Consider the following 24,743-nt stretch of genomic DNA (forward strand, 5'->3'; position numbering starts at 1 on the left):
TCAGATCAGTCAGCCAAAGTTGCCACGCCCCGTCTTGGACCATGATCCTTCAGTCTTGACTGATCTGGCCATGAGACATCTACAACTTTTGGCTCCTGGGCAGGTATAGTTCCTTTCCATTAGGGGGGATTTTTTTTTTTTCTAGTAGCTGAAATTGCTTAGTTTAAAAGCTAATTAGAGATAATTTAATTCAATTTAATTGATCACTCAAAAATTTCCTTGATAAATTGTAAGACTCAGGAAGTCAGATTCCTACAGGGGAATGTAGGAATCTGAATGTAGCCTAGATTTAAATTTAAATTTAAATTTAAATTTAGATTTAAATTTAGATTTAAAAGATTAGATTCAGCAGCCTTGACTCATGTGGATTGAAAATTGTCCTGAATGTTGCAAACCATTGAGGACAGAAGTTGAGTTTTAACCAAAGGTTTATGAAAGTTAGATACACTGTGGAGTCAGCTTATATCATACTTGTCTCCATTTGTAGAAGTACGTTTGAGACCCAGTGTTTGAGACCCAGTGTGATATCTGGAGAGCTACTCTGATAAATTTGGATTGTACTCTCTCCGAGAAGTGAAACACGAAGCTGAGGGCCAATCAGAGTCCCATAAAGGAATTGGGCTAGTGGCTTAGCCTGAAACAGCTTAAGTGCAGCTGGAATGTAATATCCTCCCTTGGCCCGGAAAAAAATAAGGATGGTATTGATAGATCTTTGTTCAGTAGCAGCAGCATATTCATAATGGGCTTTCCTCAAGCCAGTAGCATGCATGTCTGCTCCTAAATAATCAAAACTAGTCACTTGTTCTATTTTATGGCCATTAATGCTCCATAAGCAGAGCTTTGGCTTTTTGACAGAAATCATAATCTTGGTTTTCTGATTTCCAGATTATCATTGCTGCAGTATCAGACCAAAGTTCTCAGAGCTCTTTGGAGGTCTCTTGGTGTTCTGGAAAGATCTACAGTGCTGTCTGCATAGAGTTTTAAGTAGTAGTTAGTAAGGTCATCTCTCTTTCCCTTCTTAAAGATTGGGGACACATCCAGTGATGTCAGTATAGGTAAAGAGCGATGACAAGATTGTAGCCCACCACTCTGCATTATTCTTCAATAGTTCTGACAAAATAGTAAGAAGGTTTTTTTCTGAACTTTGTGAGACAACTTAAATTCTTTATCCATGTTTCATTTTATGATTACTTTCAAAGTTTAATGTAGAATATTTATAGTTTCAGAAATGTGAGACTAGTAAATATGAAGTTTAAAATCTGGTGTGGTTTTTGTTTATGCACCTCAATGTGAAAGATAAATATGCAACCACAAATATCTTATGAGATAGTATTAAGGTTTGTGTATTTACTCCTTTATTAAAAATTTGAATATAATGTAACCATTATCACTAAATTATACTTACTTTTCTATTTTACTATACTTTCATCTTTATAATGGAAGTAAAGTCTTCATCCTGGTTCATCCAAGCCGGGAATAGATAAGCAACATGGCGACTGCTTTGGGAAGAAGGTTACAGTTTGTTGAAGAGGCAGAAGGATGGTTCTTGCAGGAAAGACCAGAGGAAAGAAGGACTGAGCACATGGGCAGTAGGTTTTTATACCCTCTCTAGCCTTTTGTTTGGAATAGTTTCCTGTTCCTGTGGCATGAACTTCGTGGCTATTTCCTGTGTCACGTATTCTGACCTGAGTTTAGATGTGCCTCTCTGGTATACTTGATGGTAATGGGTTAGTCCTATTATGTCCCAAAAGTCATATCCTGCTTCCCTGGAGCTGGGCTAATGACTCTTAGAGTTTGGGTGAGGTATGCAGATTTTAGGTCTTTGTCTTCTGGCTCCAGCTTTCCTGATAGTTTTACATTTGCATTTGTATAGTGCTGGCTACTGCTTGGGGACAGAGAGATTTGGAGCCAGGGTTGGTTTCTGCTTTTAAAAATCCTTTTGAGGAAAAATATATTTTTCTGCCCTTTTAATATTTCCTTCTCTGAGGGGCTCTGACTTCCCACAATAAATTGACAGTTTTGGTTTAATGGTCTGTTTTGATTGGATTTAAGTAAGCCAAATATATATGTTTGTATTTGTGTTCATCAGAGAACATAATGAAGACATGGCCTATGTTGTGCCATGTGTTTATGAACTGATTGTTTTGTTTCCCCAATGTACAGATCTGCACATAGCTCACTGCATTATACTGCATATACCACGTTGTTCAATTTGTGTGTGGGTGTTTTATCCTTGGGGTGGACAAGCTTCTGCCTTAGTATAGCTGTTGGTTTAAAGTGTGCACTTATGTTGTGTTGACTGAAGATCCTCCTGAGCTTTTCTAATATTCCTGCAACATATGGAATGACAATATTGCTTTGTTTATTGTTTTCTTCTTTGTCTGTTATCAAAGAGCTTCTGCTGGGTCTTTTGGGGGATTTGATGAAGGTCCAATTGGGATAACCACATGTTCTGAGGGCTTCCATGATGTGTTTTAGTTCTTTATCTTTCCCATCTTTGCTGGTAGGCAGACCTTCAGCTCGTTGGTGTAGGATTCTGATAACTCCCATTTTTTACTCCAGTGGGTGGTGAGAATAAAAATGTAAATATTGATCCGTTTAATTCTTGTCTTTCAGTGCATTTTAAAATTTCTTCCTATTTGAGATTGATTTTCTTTGTCCTATGTTAAAAGTTTTGGCATTAAAAAGTGATGTCCTTAATCATAATTCATCAAAGTTATATTATAGTCATACATAATGATAATTAAATGCAGCATGTTTGAACTGTTGTTGTTTTTTTATAATATTTATAGGATTACCAAGCCATTGACTTTTGCTGACTGTGTTGGTGATGAACTACCTTTAGGATGGGAAACTGTTTATGATCAACAGATTGGTGTTTATTACATGGACCACATAAATCGTGAGTGACCAATTTTGTTTTTAAGTTATACATATAAACTCAGACTTGGATCTTAAATTTTCATTTATATATAGGCTAATCAGAGTTGGGCAAGGGAGAAAGATACAATAAAATTATAAAATTATTGCTATTATAGATGCTGTCTTGCAATATGAAAAATATGCACAATTCTCATGGGTTTTAGGATTTTCTTTGCATAACTTATTTGAAGATTTCTGTCATGACTTATTTTATTGGAGATAGAACTATTGAATAATATTGGCAAGCTTGATAAGTGCAGGTGTATATGCTCAAATATCTGGATTTTATATAAATTCCTTTTTCCTCCAAATTTTGGATTTAATATTGCTTTTTAAAAATCTTTATAGAGTCTTTCCATTTATGGTAGCCATAGTAGAAAAGCTCAAGGTACTATCTTCGAATTAGATTAGATGGCAGATGGACAATGGCAGCAGAGAGAGGAAAGAGCAGAAGAAAAGACAATAGAAAGTGATGAAAGAATAGGACATGTAGATATGAATATCTTTTTTTTAAAGAATTGGAATTGTTTCATTTTTTCTCCAGCATGATGGATGGAGAATCCACCAATGGGTTAATTCAGTCCTCCTGCCCAATCAGACTAAGTCAGTCAAAGTTGTCACGCCCGTCCTGCTCTGGTACCTCCCAGTTTCGACTTAGTCTGTTCGCCCAGAAGGACGTGACAATTTTGACTCCCAAATTCCTTCTTTTGGCAGGTTTGACTTCGATGAAAAAAATTTTTTCCCTTTCTCTTACCCATTAGTGGATTCTCCTTGGTAGGAAGGAGGCTGCATAGCCTCTGATCATCCCTGCTATCAGGGGATTCTGGCCTCTGTCATCTGGGGCTTTTCCGTCTGTCAGGAGCTCAGCTTATCTCGCGGATGCCATTTTGGGGCCGCTCAACTGTCAAGCTCCTTGGTGGAACTTTTTGCCTCATTACAACCCAGCTACAGCTGGCAGGCCTGGAATCAGCGCGGTTTTCAAGTGCGCGCTGCCGCTGTCTCGATATTTTAGAAAATTCTCACGACAGTTCCCTTTGTTTTCTGTTGGCTGTCTCGGCCGCGGATTCCCCGCCGCTGCTGGAAGGCGCCGCAGCTGCCGCGCCTCTCACCTGTTTGGCGTGGGCCATGAAGTATTTCCTTGACGATCTCACCTAAGGGACAGAGGATAAGTTATTCTGTTGAGCTGAGTGAGAGGGACTTCTTCAGGCGCATCTCTCTGCGATCTGAGGCAGGCGATCCGATCGCCTCAGATTCGTGCTTCCCCACCAAACTCCTTCATCCCGGCAGTGCAGCTACCATTTTAAGGCACCGCGAAACAGTCGTCCTTTGTGGGAGAGCAGGGAGGCTCTTCCCTTGAGGATTTGATAGTTTTGGGAGAGGCTGAGGTTGGTGCGCTACTATCCCTTGCTCGTCGTGGACGCCATTTTGGTTTTCGCACGAGAGCCCCAACCCTCATCCATACTTAGTGTCAACGCTGCAAATATTGTATATTCTTGTTTGACAATATGCAGAACTGTCTGGTATATTTGGGGTTAATACAGAGCAGAAGGGGGTGGGGCAAAGCCTGGGAAAGAAAGAGGAAGGAAACCTTTGACCTTCACACTAATTGGATAATGTGATATATGACACTTAGAAGGCTGTAGGATTATTAGTCCCAGCAGGCACCTGAAAATTGACCAGGCAGACTCTAAATTACAGGAAGTCTCCATTTTAGGTGTCCACAGACGTAGGTCCTTTCTATCTGTTAGCCTCTCAACAACATCACATTCTCTTCTTCAACAGCTCATTATACCAGTTCTTTTGCCACTTAGAACTCCTTCACCTTAGCCGGTCTGCTACTCTGTATTTAGTGGTTGCTAGCTAGACCCTGACCATTGCCACTATGTGAGACACATGAGATCTTGTCACTGTGCCTTAATTTCACCTGATTATCAGCCTGTGCTACACGGACAGTACTGACTTTGGCTCCTCATTCAGTGACGTATGCTCAAACGCGCCCAGCGTGATTCCGGTTTTGCCGGTGGGCCGGACTACGCTGATCCACGTGCACGTCAGTCCCATCGCGGTGGGCAACTGGCGGTTCTCTTGCAGACCGAGATTATTTTCAGTGTTCCACTAGAACCTTCTCAATTCATCATGGCAGACAACACTGAGTCATAGGCTTCTGTTTCAATCAGGCAACCTAAACACAAATCCCCTTGTCAAGAAGCTGCGGCTAAGGTAAAGGCCAAATCTAAGTCTAAATCCGGCAAAAGACCAAGTAGGTCTGCTGACAAGCAGGCCAGTCGTTCACATCGGGCTTTGGAGAAGCAGTTCTCTCGGGCACAACGACTGGCAACAGGGGAGGTGGGCAAATCACCACTTCCCCCATTTGCGTCTCCCGCCATTGACTCACAGTTTCTTGCTCCAACACGGGCGTGGTCCCCGAAGCGGGAGCCTGAGCAGGTCTTTATGCAGACCTTTGGTCAGGAAGGCCCACCCCTTTTTGGGGAGGAACTTGTGCCACAGGGCCCCTCCACGGAACCTGCAGCAACTTTTACCCTGACAGCAGCAGGGCTTCGCCCTTCACAGGACCCCTCGTTTGCTGATCAGCTGCAGGCCATGATATCGCAGGCAGTTCTTCAAGCGATGGCTTCCTCTGGACATCAACAGTCTTCACCCATTCCGAGACCTTCATCAGTTCCAGCCATCTCAACACGACCTACAGTGTGCGATTGTCCGGATTCGATCTCCCCTCCTCATTCCCCGGGATGCGACACTCCCAGCTCTTCTGATTATGACTATACTGGAGATCAGTGGTTGGATTGCGAGGAGCCTTCACAAGAGCCTCATCCCATGGTAGAGCTCTTTAACTCTACACTCTTCCCATCTCTACTTTGCAGGGCATGTGCAACGGGTAAGATGGGCCCCGGAACCTTCCTCTTATCAGGATCCAGATCTGTTATTTTCAGAACTGGTCGTCAGGTGCCAACAGATTCCTTCTCCCCCTCTATTCCTCAAAAATATTCAAAGACAATGGGAATCATCGGATGCCCAACCTTCCCAGAGGGGAGCAGAGCGCAAGTTAGTGGATATGGTCCCTATCTTGAGAGATCTGTTGGAGGTGCCTAAGGTGGACGACTCCCTAGTCCTGCTATTTTCATCCTCCAGGTTACCACGAGATGTCTCTGATGTCCTAAGGGCAGAGGATAAAATAATCTGAGCTCTCCTTACGTAAAATACACCAGGCAGCAGCATGGGCAGCAAAGGCGGCAACCTCCACCTCGTTCTTTGCCAGAATTTCCCTTATCTGGCTAAGACAGCTTCAGGCGAGGATTCCCCTAGAGGAGGTCAGGATCCATCAAGATCTGACCAAAGTGGTGGCGACCTCAGAGTACATGGCGGACGTATCCTTGTACACCGCCAGACATTCGGCCCGAGTGATGGCTTCCAGCGTTGTCACGTGATGACTGCTTTGGCTTAAGAACTGAAGGGCTGAAAGTAAACACAAATGGCGTGTGGCCACGGCTCCATTTAAGGGAGGTCGACTATTTGGAGAGGCACTAACACCCTATCTAGTGGAGAATAAAAAAAAATAAGGTGTTCTCCAGCACTGGAGATGGATAATCCACCAATGGGTTGAGACTGTATTCCTTCCCAATCAGATCAGTCAGGCAAAGTTGCCACGCCCATCCTGGACCACGAGATTCCCAGTCTTGACTGTTCTCGCCCAGCATCCAGACGTTCAACTTTGGCTCTTAGGCAGGTACAGTTTCTTTCCATTGGTGGATTATTCCCAGTAGCTGAGAGTTGGTAGCAAGGATTAAATTCTGTTTAATTGGCCCCTACTAAATTTCTAAATTTTAAAATTTCAAGGGAGCCTAAAATTCACAACCCCACGGGGGAAGTCTCCCTTGATAGAGAGGAAGGAATTCCCTTCCTCTCTATCTTACCTATCTTACCTCTACCGTACTCCTCTCCCTTTACCTAGCTCCCTTCCCTTCAATTCCCTTACCGTTCAGCCGGAGCAGCTGAGCAGCGCGGACGGAGCTTGCGGCTGCAGCTCCAGGGCAGAAGCACGCTTGGGAGGTGTTTGTGAGGGGGGGAGGCGCGGGGGGGGAGAGAGAGAGCAAAGCGCAGGGAAAGCTCAGGCCCTAGCGCGGAACAGCTGACAGAGGGAAAACAGGAGAATTTGCCTTCCGTCTTCACCGGAGAGCTCCGACAGTTTAAAAGGACCGTCATTGTTGGAGCTGCTCAGCGCACACGCGTCCCTTTGTTCTAGTGCACGTGGCATCGCACAGCAAGAAGGAGCTACTGCACATGGGGGGAGTTTTCTCCCGGCAGCATCAGCTGTTTGGGGGGAGATTTCCCCGTCACTCACAGAAAGGAGAAATCCGACCAGAGAAAGCTTAAGAAGAATAGGCAAGATAGCAGAGAGCATTAAGGTAAATAGAAAAATAGCATCTTCTCTTCCAGGACTTGGTGTCTCTCCAACTACAATCAATTAAAACAAAATTAATTGATAATTAATTTAATTAATTCAATTAATAGAAAAAGAAATATTTTTTTAAAAAAATATTATCTGGCTCCACCCGGACCTCAGGTAACCCATCAGTGGACTTGTATGTATCTGGGTTATTATTGCTTGGATTCTGGGCACCCCAAATCGTGTGCCTGTCCTTATCTGCAGTAGACCGGGCCGGTTCCAGGCATTCCCATTAGTGTGCCTGTCCTTACCCGTGTACAGCCATCAATTCGGGCCTAGACACAGAGGCTGTACACGGGTAAGGACTACAGGCATCCCCTGTAGTGTGTCTGTCCTTACTCAGCGTGTATACTCTCCTATTACCGGGGTTCCCCTCTCGTGACCCTGCGTTATTGGAGAATGGAGGAAGCTCTCATGCCCTCTACAGGAGCCCTACCTTCCACGTCAGGAGCACCCGGTTCAGAGAGCTCCTACAATACAACGGCCTCTAAGGCCAGATCTACAAAAAAGTTGTCCAGGAAGGCAGACAAACAAGCAAACAGGAGACACCAAGCCCTAGAAAAAGAATTTGCCAGGGCTCAAAAAAGGGCCAGAATAGAGAAGAATCAGAACGGGAACCTAGCCCCTGAGTTACCTCTGGGGATTTCATCCCCTCTGGGGGTCTGGTCAACAGGGGAATCATCCCAGTCCCCAGCAAGATGCGGGACAGGTGAATTCTCATCCCTATCCCAATCTTCTTCGCCACGGAGGTCACAAGGAGCTCCAGAGGCCACATTCACACCCGCGACAGTGGGGACACAAATGAACTCGGCCCCTCTTATTCCATCGGAGGACCGGCTAGCAGCCTTAATAGCGCAAGCGGTTGACCGTGCCCTCGAGGCCAGAGCCCAGAGCATCAAGCCAGCAGCAGCCAGACACAGATCCGGCCATCAGAAGGAAACGGAGGACCAACAAGACCCCTCCTCCCCTTCTGGGTCATCCCTTTCCGATGACTCTTACCTTGACCAACCAGGCACATCGCAGGAGGTTCAAATGTCCGAGGACGAAGACAACCTGCCTGAGGTGCCTTCTTTCAATGGTCTCTTTAACCCTTCTCTTTTTGTCACCCTACTGCGTAAGGCCGAATCCGCGGCTCATCTCGGGCAGGGAACTCCAGCAGAACCAGCCCTTCCCGACACGGAGGCAGACCCCAGGTTCGCCGAAAAGGTAACCATTCCTTGTCTGGCCCTGTTCCTAAACGCGGTCCGGAAACAATGGACCTCACCAGCCTCCCTTCCTCTTCCGAATAACACCGATAAGAAGCTATACAACGTAGCCAAGGAACTGGAGGAGGCGTTGGAGGTACCAATGGTACTAGGTACTTAGGGCCCCTAGTATCAGACACTGCCATATTGGGAGACTTTTCAGAGGCCCTTAAAGCCGAGGACCGCAAATGCGAGTCCACCTACCGGAGAACACACCTAGCAACAGCATGGGCTACTAGAGCCGCTACCCCTGCTTCTTTTTTCAGCAGAGCCGCACTCTGCTGGCTGCGTGAATTGCAAGGCCGAGTCCCTGTAGAGGACATCCGTACCCAATAGGAACTCAGCAAAATGGTTGCAGCCACAGAGTATGCATCAGACGCAACACTCCAAGCGGCCAGGTTCTCAGCCAGAGCAATAGTGTCCAACATTACAGGCAGACGCCTGCTTTGGTTAAAACACTGGCAGGCCGATGTCAAATACAAATGGAAACTGGCATCTGCCCCATACCGGGGAGCCAAATTATTTGGCGAGGCACTAACGCCTTATCTAACGGAGAATAAGGACAAACGCAAGGTCCTTAAACACATTCTCAAGAGACAGGAGAGACGACCAGGTTACTTCGGAAAGAAACATTCCTTTCGTGCAGAAAACAGATTCACCTACTCCCAGCCAGCACAGCCCTTTCAGGCTAGACAGGATAGGCAGGAGAGACAAACAGAAAGGCAAAACCCAAGGCCTAGGCAGCAAGCGCAGGGAAGGCAGCCCTTTCGGGGGAACAACCGTCCCTTTCGTCGCTCCAGATGACTCCTCCTCAACCCTTCCCATAGGGGGCAGGCTCGCCCAGTTTGCCGACCAGTGGGAAGAAACCACCATGGACATATGGGTCAGAAACACCATACGCCACGGGCTCTACCTGGAATTCCTCTCCAAACTACCAAACCGTTTCCTCCCCTGTCCTTGTCCCCGAAACCAAAAAAAGAAGAAACTCATGAACGAAGCCGTTCAACACCTACTAAGTATCCGAGCCATAGAACCGGTACCACTGGACCAGAGAAGTCAGGGATTTTACTCCATACTGTTTGTGGTTCCCAAACCATCAGGAGGATGGAGAGCTATTCTAGATCTCAAACGCCTAAATTTCCATCTGGCATATCGCAAATTCAAGATGCAAACGTTGCGTTCCATACTAGGAAGCGTAAGAAAAGGGGACCTCCTGACGTCTATCGACCTCACGGAGGGATACTTACATATCCCCATCTCTCTGACCCACCGCCGGTTCTTACGGTTCGCTTACGGGGGATGTCACTTCCAATACAGGGCTCTCCCATTCGGCCTATCATCAGCCCCCAGGGTGTTCACCAAGATACTGGCGGTCCTGGCAGCTCATCTAAGGACCATACCGGTCAGAGTTCATTGCTATCTGGATGATATATTAATCCAGTCATCGTCCGCCCGCTCTGCCCAGGCGGACCTCAAACTAGTAGTGAGACTGCTACAGGATCACGGCTTCTCGGTGAACTTCCTCAAGAGCCACCTGATTCTGTCAACGAGAATATTACACCTCGGGGCCATCATAGACAGTGGAGTGCAAGGTATACCTCTCCGAGGAACGCCGCAACAGCATAAGGGAGGCAATAACACAGCTACGCCGACGTCAGTCGGTAATGCTGGTCAGCCTCTCCCAACTGTTAGGGAAAATGATCTCGACCATAGCAATCGTCCCATGGGCCAGACTGCATTCATGGGAGTTACAATGGTTCATGCTTCCGTTCCAGAGGCAGGAGCTCAGCGCATCTCAAAGAAGGGTAGGGTTACCACAACGGGTACGGTGTTCTCTCAGATGGTGGCTATCGCCAGCCCTATTCAGAGGCTCCAACTTCAGGGAGCTGGACAGAATAGTACTCATGACCGACGCAAGTCTGTTGGGTTGGGGAGCTCACCTCGGGACCAGGTGGATGCAGGGCCGCTGGTCCACAGTGGACCTCCGTCACAACATAAACTGGCTCGAACTTCGAGCCATCTATCTGGTGCTACGACACTTCCACAGCAGGCTAACACGGCGCCATGTACTAGTCCTAACAGACAACGTGACAGCCAAAGCCCACATAAATCGGCAAGGGGGAACGCACTCCCGCTCCCTATGGTCCGAAGCACTTGGGCAGAACAAAACCTGGCCTCAATAAAGGCCGACCATATATCGGGAAACAAACACCCAGGCAGATCTATTGAGCAGGTTAACAGTAGATCACGCGGAATGGCGCCTCCACCCGAGGATCTTCAAGGAGATCTGCCACCGCTTCAGCCTTCCTCAGGTAGACCTATTCGCTTCCCTGTCCAATGCCCAGCTGACTCGCTTCTTCTCCCGATTCCCATCCATGGGAGCAGAGCAGATGGATGCGTTACGGAGTCCATGGCAGAGGGGCCTCCTATACGCTTTCCCCCCCCTGCCTCTCCTCCCGGCCGTAATACGCAAACTTCTCCAGAGATAATCCTAGTGGCCCCATTTTGGCCCAGGAGACCTTGGTTCGCAGACTTGAGAAGCCTCTCTCACATGAATCCCTGGCGAATTCCCCCAGAGAAAGTCTCACTCAGCCAGGGGATGATCTTACACCCAGAGCCACAATGGCTACAACTAGCCGTTTGGCACTTGAACAGTCAATCTTAAAAAGGGGGTTTTGTTCACAGGGAGTAATAAGGGTTATCCAGGCCTCCAAATGCCCTTCCACGAACTGTATTTACGAAACCATGTGGAAAAGCTTTCAGGCATGGTGCTCTGAACAGAGCCTGTCCCTCAGAGAGCTCACAATTCCCAACATTCTGGAATTCCTACTAAGCGGCCTAGAGAGAGGCCTAGCGCCAAACACACTGTGTAGGCAGATCACTGCCCTCTCAACAATACTGTCGGGCAACGCTGGCGAACCCCTGGGCCAACATCCCCTACTCCGCTCCTTCCTCAAAGGGGCTGCGAACATTAGGCCACCTACCGTACACAGGTACCCCTCGTGGGAGCTACCACGAGTACTGCGAGCTCTCACCAGAACACCATTCGAACCACTCAAAACATGTGACATCCGCTACCTAACCCACAAAGTAGCATTCTTGGTAGCAATTACATCGGCTCGTCGTATATCCGAGTTAGCCTCACTCTCAACAAGGAAAGACCTGTGTTACTTTTACAGGGACAGGGTAGTCTTGTGACTAGACCCTTCCTTCATCCCAAAGGTCAACTCCCTTTTTCACAGGTCACAAGAAATAGTCCTACCAGACTTTTGTTCAAATCCAACTCATGCCCTAGAACGACAATGACATACATTAGACGTCCGCAGGGCGCTAAGGTAGTACATTTCATGGACAGCGGAATTCCGCTGTTCAGAGGCTCTCTTTATATCCTTTCACTCCTCTTCTAGGGGCCGGAAGGTCTCTTCCTCCACCATTGGCAGGTGGATCAGGGCATGCATCGCTGGGGCATACCAGGTGGAGGCTTTGCCGGTCCCAAGACATGTCACGGCTCACTCCACAAGGAGTGCTGCCACCTCGGCAGCATGGGCCACGCAGGCTTCCATTGAGGAGGTTTGCAAGTAGCCACTTGGGCTTCGCCTTCCCCATTTATTCACCACTACAAAATTGACAAATACTCCTCTGCAGAGACCTCATTCAGTAGGAGGGTTCTTCAGCAGGTGCTAAACCAAAGTTCCACACAGGACCAGTCTATTCCCCACCCCGAGGTACAATAGGCTTTGGTATGTCCCATTGGTGGATTATCCATCTCCAGTGCTGGAGAAAGGGTGTTGTCTTACCCGAACGCCTTTTCTCAGCCCGGAGATGGATAATCCATACCCACCCTTGTAGACCATGATGGTTAGGGGTAAATAGTTTGAGCCAAAACGTCTTGCCAATGGCTTCGCTTGCATCAAAACTGGGAATATACTTTTTAATAGTATATCTTGGAGAAGGGCTTTTATTTCCTTGATTCCAAAAGAGGATCAAGATCTTACTTTACCTAAACATTATAGACCTATATCTCTTTTGAATATAGACTATAAAATTTTTTCAAAAATTTTAGCAAATAGATTTATGATTGTATTGAATCAAGTGATACATACTGATCAAACAGGGATTATAACTGGGAGATATATGAAGAATAATATTAGACAAATTATTAATTTAATAGAATATTTGGACAAAAATAATCAGATTCCTGCAGGTTTGATTTTTTTTAGATGCTGAGAAAGCCTTTGATCAGTTAAATTGGCAATTTATGTTAAGATTGGTTGAAGAGATGAATTTTGGGGATAAAATTTTGTAAGCTCTTAGAGGTATTTATCAAAAACAATCGGCACAACTTATAATTAATAGAGATTTATCTGAGGTTTTTCAAACTGGAAAGGGAACAAGACAGGGATGTCCATTGTCCCCTTTGTTGTTTGTTTTAACATTAGAAATTTTGTTGATTAAAATTCGTGAATCATCTAAAATAAAGGGAATAATGATTAATAAGAAAGATTACAAGTTAAGAGCTTTTGCTGATGATTTGGTTGTTACTTTGTCTCAACCAACCTATTCGGTATTGGAGTTGTTACAGATTATAAATCAGTATGGGCAAGTTTCTGGTTTTAAAGTTAATAATAATAAGACTAAAATATTATCTAAAAATATGTCTAATTTGGATAAGGAGATTTTACTTAATTTGACAGGTTTTGAAATTGTAAAAAAGGTAAAATATTTGGGGGTTTATATAACTGTCTCTAATGTAAAATTGTATAAAAATAATTATGAAATATTATGGCTTAAAATGCAGAAGGATTTGAATGATTGGAAAAAATTGCAATTATCTTTGTTAGGGAGAATTGCTGCAGTTAAAATGAATGTTCTGCCAAAATTTCTTTTCTTGTTTCAAATGATACCCATTTTAAAGAAAGAGGTAAATTTAGAAGAATGGCAGAAGGGTATTAATAGATTCATTTGGGCTGGGAAAAAACCAAGAGTTAGGCTTAAAATTATACAAGATGTTCGAGAGAGAGGTGGACTCAAGGTGCCGAATTTGAAATTGTATTATGATGCAGTGGTTTTAACGTTGATTAGTGATTGGGTTAACTTAACAAATTCAAATGTACTTTCTTTGGAGGGATGGGATTTATTATTTGGATGGCATGCGTATTTAATTTATAATAAAAAGGTGGATAGGGTTTTTAAGTCCCATGTTTTAAGAATTGCTTTATTGCGTGTCTGGAAGAAATATTATAGATTAAATTTTAGAATACCGTTGTGGGGAATTCCTGGACACGCAATAGAGGGGATAAGGAAAGGAGTGAAAATGGATAGGATTTCTTATAAACAATTGCTTAAGTGGGAAGGGAATAATTGGCAATTAAAATCTATGGAGGAATTAATGCAAGAAAATATTATTTATTCTTGGTTCCAGTATAGGCAATTATTAGAAAGATGGAGTATAGATCAAAAAGTGGGTTTTGCTATGGAAGATGTGAATTTGATGAAACAAATTAAAGATCAAAGTAGAACTCATATAAAAAGAGTTTATAGTGCTTTAGTGGAATTGGATTCAGAAACAGAATTAGTTAAAGATTGTATGGTTAAATGGGCTCAGAATTTTGAAGAGCCGATTTTATTAGATACATGGGAGATAATTTGGGTGAGGAATGTTAAATTTACTCAAGCTCAAAATTTACGAGAAAATTTTTATAAAATGTTTTATAGGTGGCACCTTGATCCACAAAAGATGTCTCGTATGTATTCGAATGTACAGCCCAAATGTTGGAGATGTGGTTGTCTGGATGCAACGTATTATCATATCTGGTGGTCATGTAGAAATGTAAAGGCTTTCTGGATTAAGATTTGGTGGAACATTCAGAAGATTTTTAATAGAAGGATAAAATTTACACCACAATTATTTTTGTTAGGTATTATTGTAGACTGTGATGTTAATGTTAAATTTTATTACGGCGGCAAGGTTGCTGATTGGGCAATATTGGAAGAAGGATTCCTTGTCTACTATAGGAGAATGGTTTCTCAAAGTTTCTCATTTGTCAGAAATGGCAAAAATTTCGGCTTATCTGAAAGACCATTCACAAGAGAGATATATTTCTGTGTGGAAAAGATGGGTAAATTTTGTACAGAATAAATATGGGATTAGGAAGTATTATTTAGCTTTTGAATAATTTATAGTTTAAATTGGGTATGGTTGGATTTGTAGTTTCTATGTATTGGAGTTAAAGTACTTTAAAATTTTTTTGGATGTATGTATAGTGGATTGATGTTCATTTAATTTGTATGTTTTGTTTTTGTTTCTTTAACCCTGTATTCAGCTCTGGGAAGGAGGGCGGAGGGTTACGGGGGGAGGGTTACGGGGTGGGAGGGGGGGTATTTTATTGTAAAAAGTTTATAAAAATTAAAAAATAAAAGACTGGGAATCTCGTGGTCCAGGACAGGCGTGGCAACTTTGGCTGACTGGTCTGATTGGGCAGCAATACAGTCTCAACCCATTGGTGGATAATCCATCTCCGTGCTGAGAAAAGGCGTTCAGGTAAGACAACGCCCCATCTCTGATCTAATTAGGAGATCAAATAAGCGGTTCTTTCCCTATGCTTGCCCTCAGTCCTTTAGGACGGGGTCACCCACAGAGGCTAGACAGACACCCCGGCCCTTTGTTCCCAAAACAGACCATTCATTCAACAGGGCATGTTATAGGGACCGATACAGACAGCAAACCCAGGGTAAGGCTCCCTTTCAAGGCAGAGGAGGCCGTTCCTTTCATCACTCCAAGTGACTTGGGGAACACCTCTCCCATTGACGGCAGACTCGCTCTTTTTATCCACCAGTGGGAAAACACAACCACAGACTCTTAGGTACTAAGCACCATAAGGGAGGGTCTGTCCCTGGAGTTTGTAACCAGACCTATAAATCATTTTGTTTCTTGCCCACTATTAATAAACCCAAGAAAGAGGGGTCTCATGACAGACGCCATTCTACATTTATTAAACATCAGGGCCATAGAGGAGGTTCCAGCAGACCAGATAGGGAGGGGATATTACTCCATCCTTTTCGTGCTCCCAAAATCCTCAGGGGGATGGAGGGCGATAATCGACCTCAAAGGTCTGAACTCCCACCTCGAGTATCGAAAGTTCAAGATGCAGACACTCCACTCCATCCTGGGCAGTGTCAGATGAGGGGACTTCATGACATCCATCGATCTTACAAAGGTGTTTCTCCACATTCCCATCCTCCTGGACCATCGAGGAGGCCCTGCCTTTCGGCCTCTCGTCGGCCCCCAGAGTCTTCACCAAGATCCTGGCTGTTCTCGTGGCACACTTAAGGTTGGTCCCGGTACGCGTCCAGTGTTACCTGGACGACATCCTGATCCAATCTTCCTCCATCCCGACCGCCCAGTCAGATCCGGCCCTAAGAATCAGGACTCTCCAGGACCACGGGTTCTCGATAAACTTTCAGAAGAGTCAGACGGTCCCCGCAACCTGTCTTCTACACCTGGGCGCGGTAATAGACACAGACTCTTGCCATGTTTACCTGTCAAAGGACCGTCAAAACAGTATGCGAGACCTGGTCCTCAGGGTCCACAGGGAGCATGTAATGACACTAGCTTTGCTCTCCCAGTTGCTGGGAAAATTGATATCTTGCATAGCAATAGTGCCTTGGGCCAGACTACGCTCCCGGACTCTTCAATGGTTTCTGATCCCGTTACAGAGACTGGGCACCAGCTCCTCCAACCAACGAGTGAAGGTTCCACATCAGGTCCTCTGATCTCTCGATTGGTGGACATCCTCAGCCATAAGCAAGGGGGCACTCTTCAAAGAACCTCGCCGAATCATTCTGCCCACAGACGCCAGTCTGTTTGGCTGAGGAGCGCACCTCCAATCTCAGTTGGCTCAGGACCGATGGTCATGGTTGGACCTGAAGCACAACTTCAATTGGTTGAAGCTCAGAGCAATCCATCTGGCCCTCCGCCACTTCCGCAATGAGATTTCGAGACAACATGTGCTGGTCCTCACGGACAATGTGACGGCAAAGGCCCACGTGAACCGGCAGGGGGGCACCCATTCCAGGTCCCTCATGACGGAGGCTCAGCTGCTGGGTTCTTGGCAGAGGTCAGCCTTCTTTCCGTCAAGGCCGAGCACATTTCCGGAGAGGCGAATCGGCAGGCGGACTTCCTCAGCAGGTCAACAGTGGACCATTCAGAGTGGCAGCTACACCCGGATCACTTTACAGAGATTGCAGAGAGGTTTGGACATCCGTTTCTGGACCTGTTTGCTTTGCCAGAGAACGCTCAACTCCCCAGATTCTTTTCACGTTTTCCCTCTCGGGTGGAGGGAACGGATGCCCTCCGTAGTCCATGGCCACGGGGTCTACTATACGCCTTTCTTCGTCTCCCCCTGGTTCCGGCAGTTGTCAGGAGGATACTGCAGGAGCAGGCGGAGTTAATCTTCATTGCACCACACTGGCCACGACGACCATGGTTTGCAGACCTCGTGAGCCTTTCCACGGCTCCTCTGTGGCGGATTCTTGCAAGCTGCATAGTTCTAACTCAGGGGGCCCTGCCCCATCCAGATCCCCAATGGCTCCAATTAGCCGCCTGGCGCTTGAGTGCCGCACCCTGACACAGGAGTCATACTCGTCAGACGTGATTGACATGATTCAGGCAGCCAGGAGACCAGCAACTAATCGCATTTATGATCACACTTGGTGCAATTTCTGCCACTGGTGTGACAGGACTCACTTAAATCTCTCGGATGTGACCATCCCAAAGGTTTTGGACTATTTATTAGAAGGCGTCAACAAGGGTTTAACACCCAACACTTTTCGCAGACAGTTGGCTCTATTCACAGTGGTCTCCTGGGACAAATCAGAGTCATTGTCTCAGCACCCCATGGTCCACTAACAACAGACCACCCATGGTTCACAGATATCCCTCCTTGGAGTTACCGCAGGTTCTCCAGGCCCTTACTAACTCACCTTTCGAACCAATTAGAACCTGTTCTCTGCAATCCTTGTTGCTCAAGGTCGCCTTCTTGATAGCCATTATCTCAGCCAGACACATTTTGGAGCTGGCAGCTTTATCTATTAGAGACGATTTATGGATCTTTCACGAAGAGAGGGTGGTCCTCAGGTTGGACCCCTCCTTTATCCCCAAAATCAAAACCGTTTTACACAGAATGCAGGAGGTCATTCTCCCTGATTTTTGCCCTCACCCGTCACATGATTTGGAACGGCAGTGGCACACTCTGGACATCCACAGAGCCTTGCGCTATTATATCAAGCGGATGGCAGTCTTTCGTAGGTCAGAAGCCCTCTTCGTCTCCTTCCAGCCTTCTTCTATGGGCCAGAAGGTGTCTGCTTCTACCATAGACAGATGGATCAGGGCATGCATAGCAGGGGCATATTTGCTTCTATCCCTATCCCTCCGCTGCGTGGGCAACAAAGGCATCTATAGAGGACATTTGTAGGGCGGCGACATGGTCTTCGCTATCTCCCTTTGTACGGCATTACCGGCTAGGTAAGTTTGCCTCGGCAGAAGCCTCCTTTGGCAGGAGAGTACTGTAACAGATAGTGCCAAGGTCCAGGACACAGACCCCAACTGACTCCCTCCTGTAGGGACATTGGGGGCTTTGGTACGTCCCATTGGTGGATTCTCCATTCATCATGTTGGAGAAGGAGCGTTGGCTTATCTGAATGCCTCTTCTCAGCATGATGATGGAGAATCCACACCCACCCCTCTAAGGGTCAGTTAGGTCTTGTGTCAGGGGGTTGGTTCTTTTTCTTCTCTTGGGAGTCATCACGTCGGACTGTTGTCATTGGCTCCGCCGTCGTCAAAACTGGGAGGTACTAGACCAGGATGGGCATGACAACTTTGACTGACTTTGTCTGATTGGGCAGGGGGACTGAATTGACCCATTGGCGGATTCTCCATCATCATGCTGAGAAGAGGCATGCAGGTAAGCCAATGCTCCTTTTCTTGAAAACATCAGCATACGAACCAGAAACATGTTAAAATCATTGCATGTTAGATTGAAAACAATGAAAATTTAATCTTAATCTTTATAATATAATCTGAACAAATAGTTTGTTAAGCCTCAGTCTCTAAATTTGCCTGGTGCTCATCCTTTTGATTCCTTCTAAACAGATGCTGATATTACCAAATTAAAATAATCCTAAATTAAACGAATGGACCTGGCTATCAGCTCTCAATGTGCTGATTTAAAAGTGTTAGTTGAAGCATATGCTTTCTAATCTATCCCTTGTTTTGTAGACCCATTTTGAGGCTGGATTCTAGAAATTACTTGGTTACGTTGATAATTTCTGATATGAAAACAATGTAAATTTAATAAATAAATAGCAATGCATTAATTTTCCTGAAGTTCCCAATAGCTTTTGTTACAGTTTACTACTGTCTTAGTAATTTAGAGATATTAAAATAGTTACCCTACTTATGATGCTCATTCCAGAAGATGGAGCTTGGAATCTACTGTTCTCTCCTATAATATTTATGCTTTGGGGTTCTGCAGGACTGTGTCTGTTTAACATTTGTACAAGACCACTGAAAGTAGTTTTTCAAATATTGAAATAACTTGTTATCTGTATATGTTTTGTTGTCACCCAATTTTAATTCATATATGAACAGTGGAACAGTTAAGCTGATATCTCTAATGAGTTATGTTATAAATGAGGACCAGAAAACACGATAAAATGTAAGTTTATCTTCAAAATGATTATAATAATTTTATGGAATTGCATATCCACTAAAGCAGAGATGAATAATCTGCAATCTTTATGTATTGGTGACTTTATACTGCCAGCAGTAAATTGCCAATAAGTATGGTTGACTGAGTCCAAGAACATCTAGTTCACCCTTCCTTTACCAATCCTGAGAGATCCATTCCTGGATCTTGCTCAATCACCCAAGTAATTTTGGTACAGTAGTATAATACTACATGTCTATGGAGATTCTTAGTCATCCAGGTCATGGTTGTCCCAAAGGTGCTTTTTCAAGAGGTAACTAGACTTTCTTGTTTTTCTCTTTTTCTTCTCATCTAATAAGCTTTCTCAGGTTAGACAAAGCAACCCATTGGTGAATTCTCCCTAAATTATTGGCTTTCCCCTTTAAAATTTTTGCCCTTTCTAACAAATTCCCCGCAGGTTTTGAGATCATCCTTGATCTCAAATTAATTAAGAGGTGGGGTGGGGGGGGAATTTTCCTACAGATCCCCATCCCATTCCCAGGGCTCCGGGTGTGGGGGGAGAAGAAGGCATCTGCTGAGCCTTTCTCCCCAGCCTCCAAGTTTTTTTCTCCCCAATTTGGGGGGAAATAACAAGCTCCAGACCCGGATTCAAAACTTGAATCCGGATCGTCGGAGCTTGCCCCAGCAGCCCAGAGCAACTGCGGGCGCCATTTTAGTTGCCATTTCAGGCAGCAAAGGATAATTTCGTTCGGATGCATCCAAAAGCGGCGAAATAGGAGCGCACAGCCAGCGCTTCAATCATGATCCCCCCGGGTGTTAGGAACTACCTGGAGGCCGCGGAGCCCGTTTTTCGGAGGAAAACAGCCCGCGGCCACCATTTTTAAAGCCACAACGAGCAACGGAGCTTTAAAAGAAATTCCATAGCAAGATCGGATGCATCCTAAAGCGGCGAAATAGAAGTGCACAGCCAGCGCTTCATTCACGATCCTCCCGGGTGTTAGGAACTACCAGGAGGCCACGGAGCCCATTTTCGGAGGAAAACAGCCCGCGGCCACCATTTTTAAAGCCACAACGAGCAAGGGGTATTTTAAAAAGGAAAATCCCTAGCAATCCACACCTTGGGGGTAGGCTCCGGAAGGTAGCTAACCCCAAAAATCGTGCGGATTCACACAGCGTGAGCTCCTGCAGTAGAGAAGCCCCGGACCCACGTGAAGCCGTATAGGCCTAACGAGGCCACGGGAGGATCCTAGGCCAAGAGGCTTATTCTTGCTGCAAGGCCCAGCAAGGCCTAGGGGCAGGATATAGCATTTTAACAAAACCATAGATTATAGCAGCTAATCAAATCCAGATCGGGGGGGGGGAAGTCTGTATCCTTTTTCATTCTGGGTAGCCGCCATTTGGTGCCTTTTCTGCTGGTTACTTCAGGCCTCCAAACCTCCTCGAGGTTGCCCTGATGTTTTTGTCCTTTTCTTTTACTGGTGCACACTGCCTGGTCACCCAAGGCCTCCGGGCGGAGCCCAGAGAGTGGTTCCAAACGTGCCTTCGGTACCTGCCTCAACTACCGTGACCGTAGCCAGAGAGAATTTTTGATTGGTCGGGTGATCAGGGGAACAGTCTTGGTACTTGTTCCAATCTCGCTTCCATCAACTACTTGCCTGCCAGAGCTTCTTCTCAGAGTTTTCCTGGAATTGCTCAAATGGGATGGAGGGACCCTCATTGCCTCAGTCCATGAGCACGACCTCTCCACCTCCCAATTATGGCTGCAACGCACCTTCTAGCCAGAAGGCGGCAGGCAAGTGCAAAGTGAAGACAAAGCATTCGCTTAAGAAGTCCTCCAAGTTGGCGGAAAAGCAAGCCAGCCGTAGGCACCAGGCCCTGGAGAAGGAATTCTCCAGGGTGCAGAGGCAGACCCAATTGAATTTGGTTCAAATGGCGGCCACCGAGATGGAATTACCATTGGGCCCATCGACATCAACCCAGGGTGTCCCGGTCCATTCCGGGAACACCGCCACCACTGGGCTTGCCCCCCGCATCGGCCCAACAAACAGCCACTGCTGCGGGCACTACCACTGAGCCCATTTTGCCATCCACTGCCACTGTACTCAGGGGTCATGAGATAGGGGACATCTTGGCAGACGGACGTCTGGAGGCCTTATTGACCAAGGTGGTGGACCGAGCTCTAATGCAGCACTCTGTCCAACACGATCAAGGGGCCTCCACCTCGACCATGCCATCCTTTGAACTCTCCACGGAGCCCTCAGGCATTCAGGAGCCCACCTCCCAGGCCCAGTCCTCCATGAGCGGTTACTCCTTGCCACAAGAGGAGGAGCAACCAGAAATTACCATGTCAGAGGATGAGGAACTTCCCCCTGAACCATCCCCCTCAGGGGGGCTATTTAATCCCAACCTCTTCCTCATGATACTCCGCAAGGCCACTGCCACTGCGAACATAGGGGCAGACCAGTTTCCTCAACCGCAGGCGACACCGGGCACTACGTCCAGACCTATATTTTTTGAGAAGGTGACAACTCAACACCACATGCCTTGTCCCGCCATTTTCCTGAAAGGGATCAAGAAACAATGGGATTCTCCTGCTTCCTTCCCTTCAGTGAGTGGTACGGACAAAAGATTGTACAGCACATCCACAGATCTCAATGAGGCCTTAGAGATTCCCAAGGTAGACGAAGCCTGGACTCCTTTGGTCTCCCAGACAGCCATGGCTGGGGACCTATTGGAGGCTCTCAAGGCTGATGACAAAAGGTGGGAGCAAGCCTTCCGCAAAACCCATCAGGCAGCGGCATGGGCCATAAAAACGGCTACCTCGGCCTCCTTTTTTGTCCGGACTACCCTCCTGTGCTTACAACAACTGCAAGCCATGGTTCCTATTGAGGACATGAGGACTCAACCAGGACCTGGCTAAGATGGTGGCAGCCCCAGAATACGCTGCGGACGCAACACTCCAATCGGCCATTTTTTCATCCAGATCCATAGCATCTAATATAATTGCCAGGAGGATGCTGTGGCTAAAACACTGGCAGGCCGACGCCAAAGTTAAGTGGCGCCTAGCGACTGCCCCTTACTTGGGCAGCAACCTGTTTGGGGAGGCCCTGGCCCCTTATCTTGTCAAGAACAAGGACAAGCGTAAGGTCATGGCGCACTTAAACAAAAGGTCTGACAAACGCCCCACGCCTTATTTTCGAAGGCAGCCCTTTCGGCAACCGACAACCACGTCTATCAATCAGACCTCCAAGCCATACACCCCCAGACAGGACAGACCATACGACTGTCCTTATGACAGACCAGGCTTCCGGTCCAGGCAACAAAACCAGGCGAAACGGCCATTTCGTGGAACGAGTCGTCCCTACCGGAAATGACTCCTACCCCGACCTACCCATTGGGGGAAGGCTAGCCCACTTCTTCCACCAGTGGGAACTGACCTCCACAGACAACTGGGTACTACAAACCATCCAGTCCGAGTTGTCCCTGGAGTTCCTAGTCACACCTCCAGACCAACTCACCATCTGCTCAGTCTCCAGGGACCCCATCAAACACAGACTTATGTAGGAGTCCATCCAACACCTGTTGGATATTCAGGCCATAGAACCGGTCCCAGCGGAATACAGAGGCAGAGGATTTTACTCCATCCTCTTTGTGGTTCCCAAGACTTCAAAGGAAGGCAATCCTGGACCTCAAAAATCTCAACTGTTACATAACATACAAAAAATTCAAGATGCAATCCCTTCAGTCCATTCTGAGAGGCATCAGATAAGATAACTTCCTGGCATCAATAGATCTCACGGAAGCATACCTTCACATTACCATTCACCCAGATCACCGTCGGTTCCTATGCTTCTGTTACAGAGGAAAACACTTCCAGTACAGGGCCCTCCCTTTCAGCCTTTCCTCGGCACCCAGGGTGTTTACCAAAATACTGGCAGTTGTAGCTGCCAAACTCAGAAAAATCCCAATACGTGTCCAATGTTACCTAGATGACATTTTAATCCAAGCAACATCCCCACGAGCAGCTCAGGCGGACGTAAGGACCGTCATTCGCGTACTTCAGCAACATGGCTTTTCAGTAAATTTCCAGAAGAGCCAGACAGTTCCCTCGTCCAGGCTGCTGCATCTGGGAGCCACGATAGACACAACCAACTGCATGGTCTATCTCTCCCAGGAGCGGGTGGTTAGCATCAGGGAACTGGCTCGCCGGGTATACAGACAACACACAGTTCCTCTAGTAACTCTCTCCCAATTATTGGGCAAGATGGTCTCCTGCGTAGCCATAGTGCCCTGGGCCAGGCTCCACCTGAGGGACCTACAGTGGTTCCTGCTCCCATACCAACGGCAGAACACCAGCGCATCCAATCACCTAGTCAGAGTCCTGGCGCAAATCCGCAGGGCGTTCCGCTGGTGGTGCTCTCGGGCTGTGACCAAGGGGACACTCTTCAAGGAACCAGACAGGGTTACCATCACGACAGACGCCAGTCTGTAAGGTTAGGGAGCCCATCTGCACTCTCAATTTGTGCAGGGACGATGGTCTGCCGCAGCTCTGAGAAACAACATCAACTGGCTAGAACTCAGGGCAATCCACCTAGCCCTACAACATTTCAGACACAGATCAAGGGCCGTCATGTTCTAGTCCTCACGGACAACGTGGTAGCCAAGGCACGTATCAACCATCAGGCACCAGGTCCAAAGCCCTCATGACAGAGGCACGACTCCTATTCGCCTGGGTAGAATCCAGCCTGGGATTGCTAAGGGCGGAACACATATCGGGGATCAACAACCAACAAGCGGACTTCCTGAGCTGCACCACAGTGGACCCTTCGGAGTGGGGGCTACACCCGGACCTGTTTCTAGACATCTCCCACAGGTTCGGGCAACCGATACTCGGCCTGTTTGCATCGTTGGATAATGCCCAGCTCCCCAGATTTTACTCCCGCTATTTCAATCCACGGGCAGAGGGGACGGACACATTAAGAATGCAGTGGCCACAAGGCCTACTTTACGCCTTCCCCCCACTTCCACTCATACCGGCGGCTATCCGCAAGCTGATAACACGAAGTGATTTTCGTGGCACCATACTGGCCACATAGACAGTGGTTCACCAACCTGATGAACCTGTCTCAGTCGCCCCCGTGGATCATTCCCCCTCGCCAAGTGTCCCTGCACCAGGGAACCATCTGTCATCCGGAACTCCAATGGTTACAGTTGACCGTCTGGCCCTTGAGCACCGCATAATGACGCAGGAACTATTCTCCCCTCGCGCCATTACCATGATTCAAGCGGTACGCCGTGCAGCGACCAATCGCATTTATGATTCCACTTGGAAAAATTTGTGCCTTTGGTGGAGGAAGCGGCAGTTTGACATTTACAAACTTTCCATTCCTCAGATAGTGGATTATC

The 24,743-nt window shown here is 46.7% G+C and overlaps 1 protein-coding gene across 2 annotated transcripts in view; it reads left to right on the forward strand.

Annotated features, from left to right (window-relative positions):
• WWC3 (WWC family member 3) overlaps positions 1-24,743 on the forward strand; it is a 234,274-nt gene that overhangs the window by 30,630 nt on the left and 178,901 nt on the right. For both annotated transcript variants that reach the window (XM_039318738.1, XM_039318663.1), the window contains exon 2: positions 2,793-2,902. In XM_039318738.1, coding sequence (XP_039174672.1) covers positions 2,793-2,902 — 110 coding nt within the window. The remainder of the gene's footprint in view (positions 1-2,792; positions 2,903-24,743) is intronic.

Source organism: Crotalus tigris, unplaced genomic scaffold (assembly GCF_016545835.1).
Source record: "Crotalus tigris isolate CLP2741 ecotype Arizona unplaced genomic scaffold, ASM1654583v1 scf7180000017543.2237141, whole genome shotgun sequence".
NCBI lineage: Eukaryota > Metazoa > Chordata > Lepidosauria > Squamata > Viperidae > Crotalus > Crotalus tigris.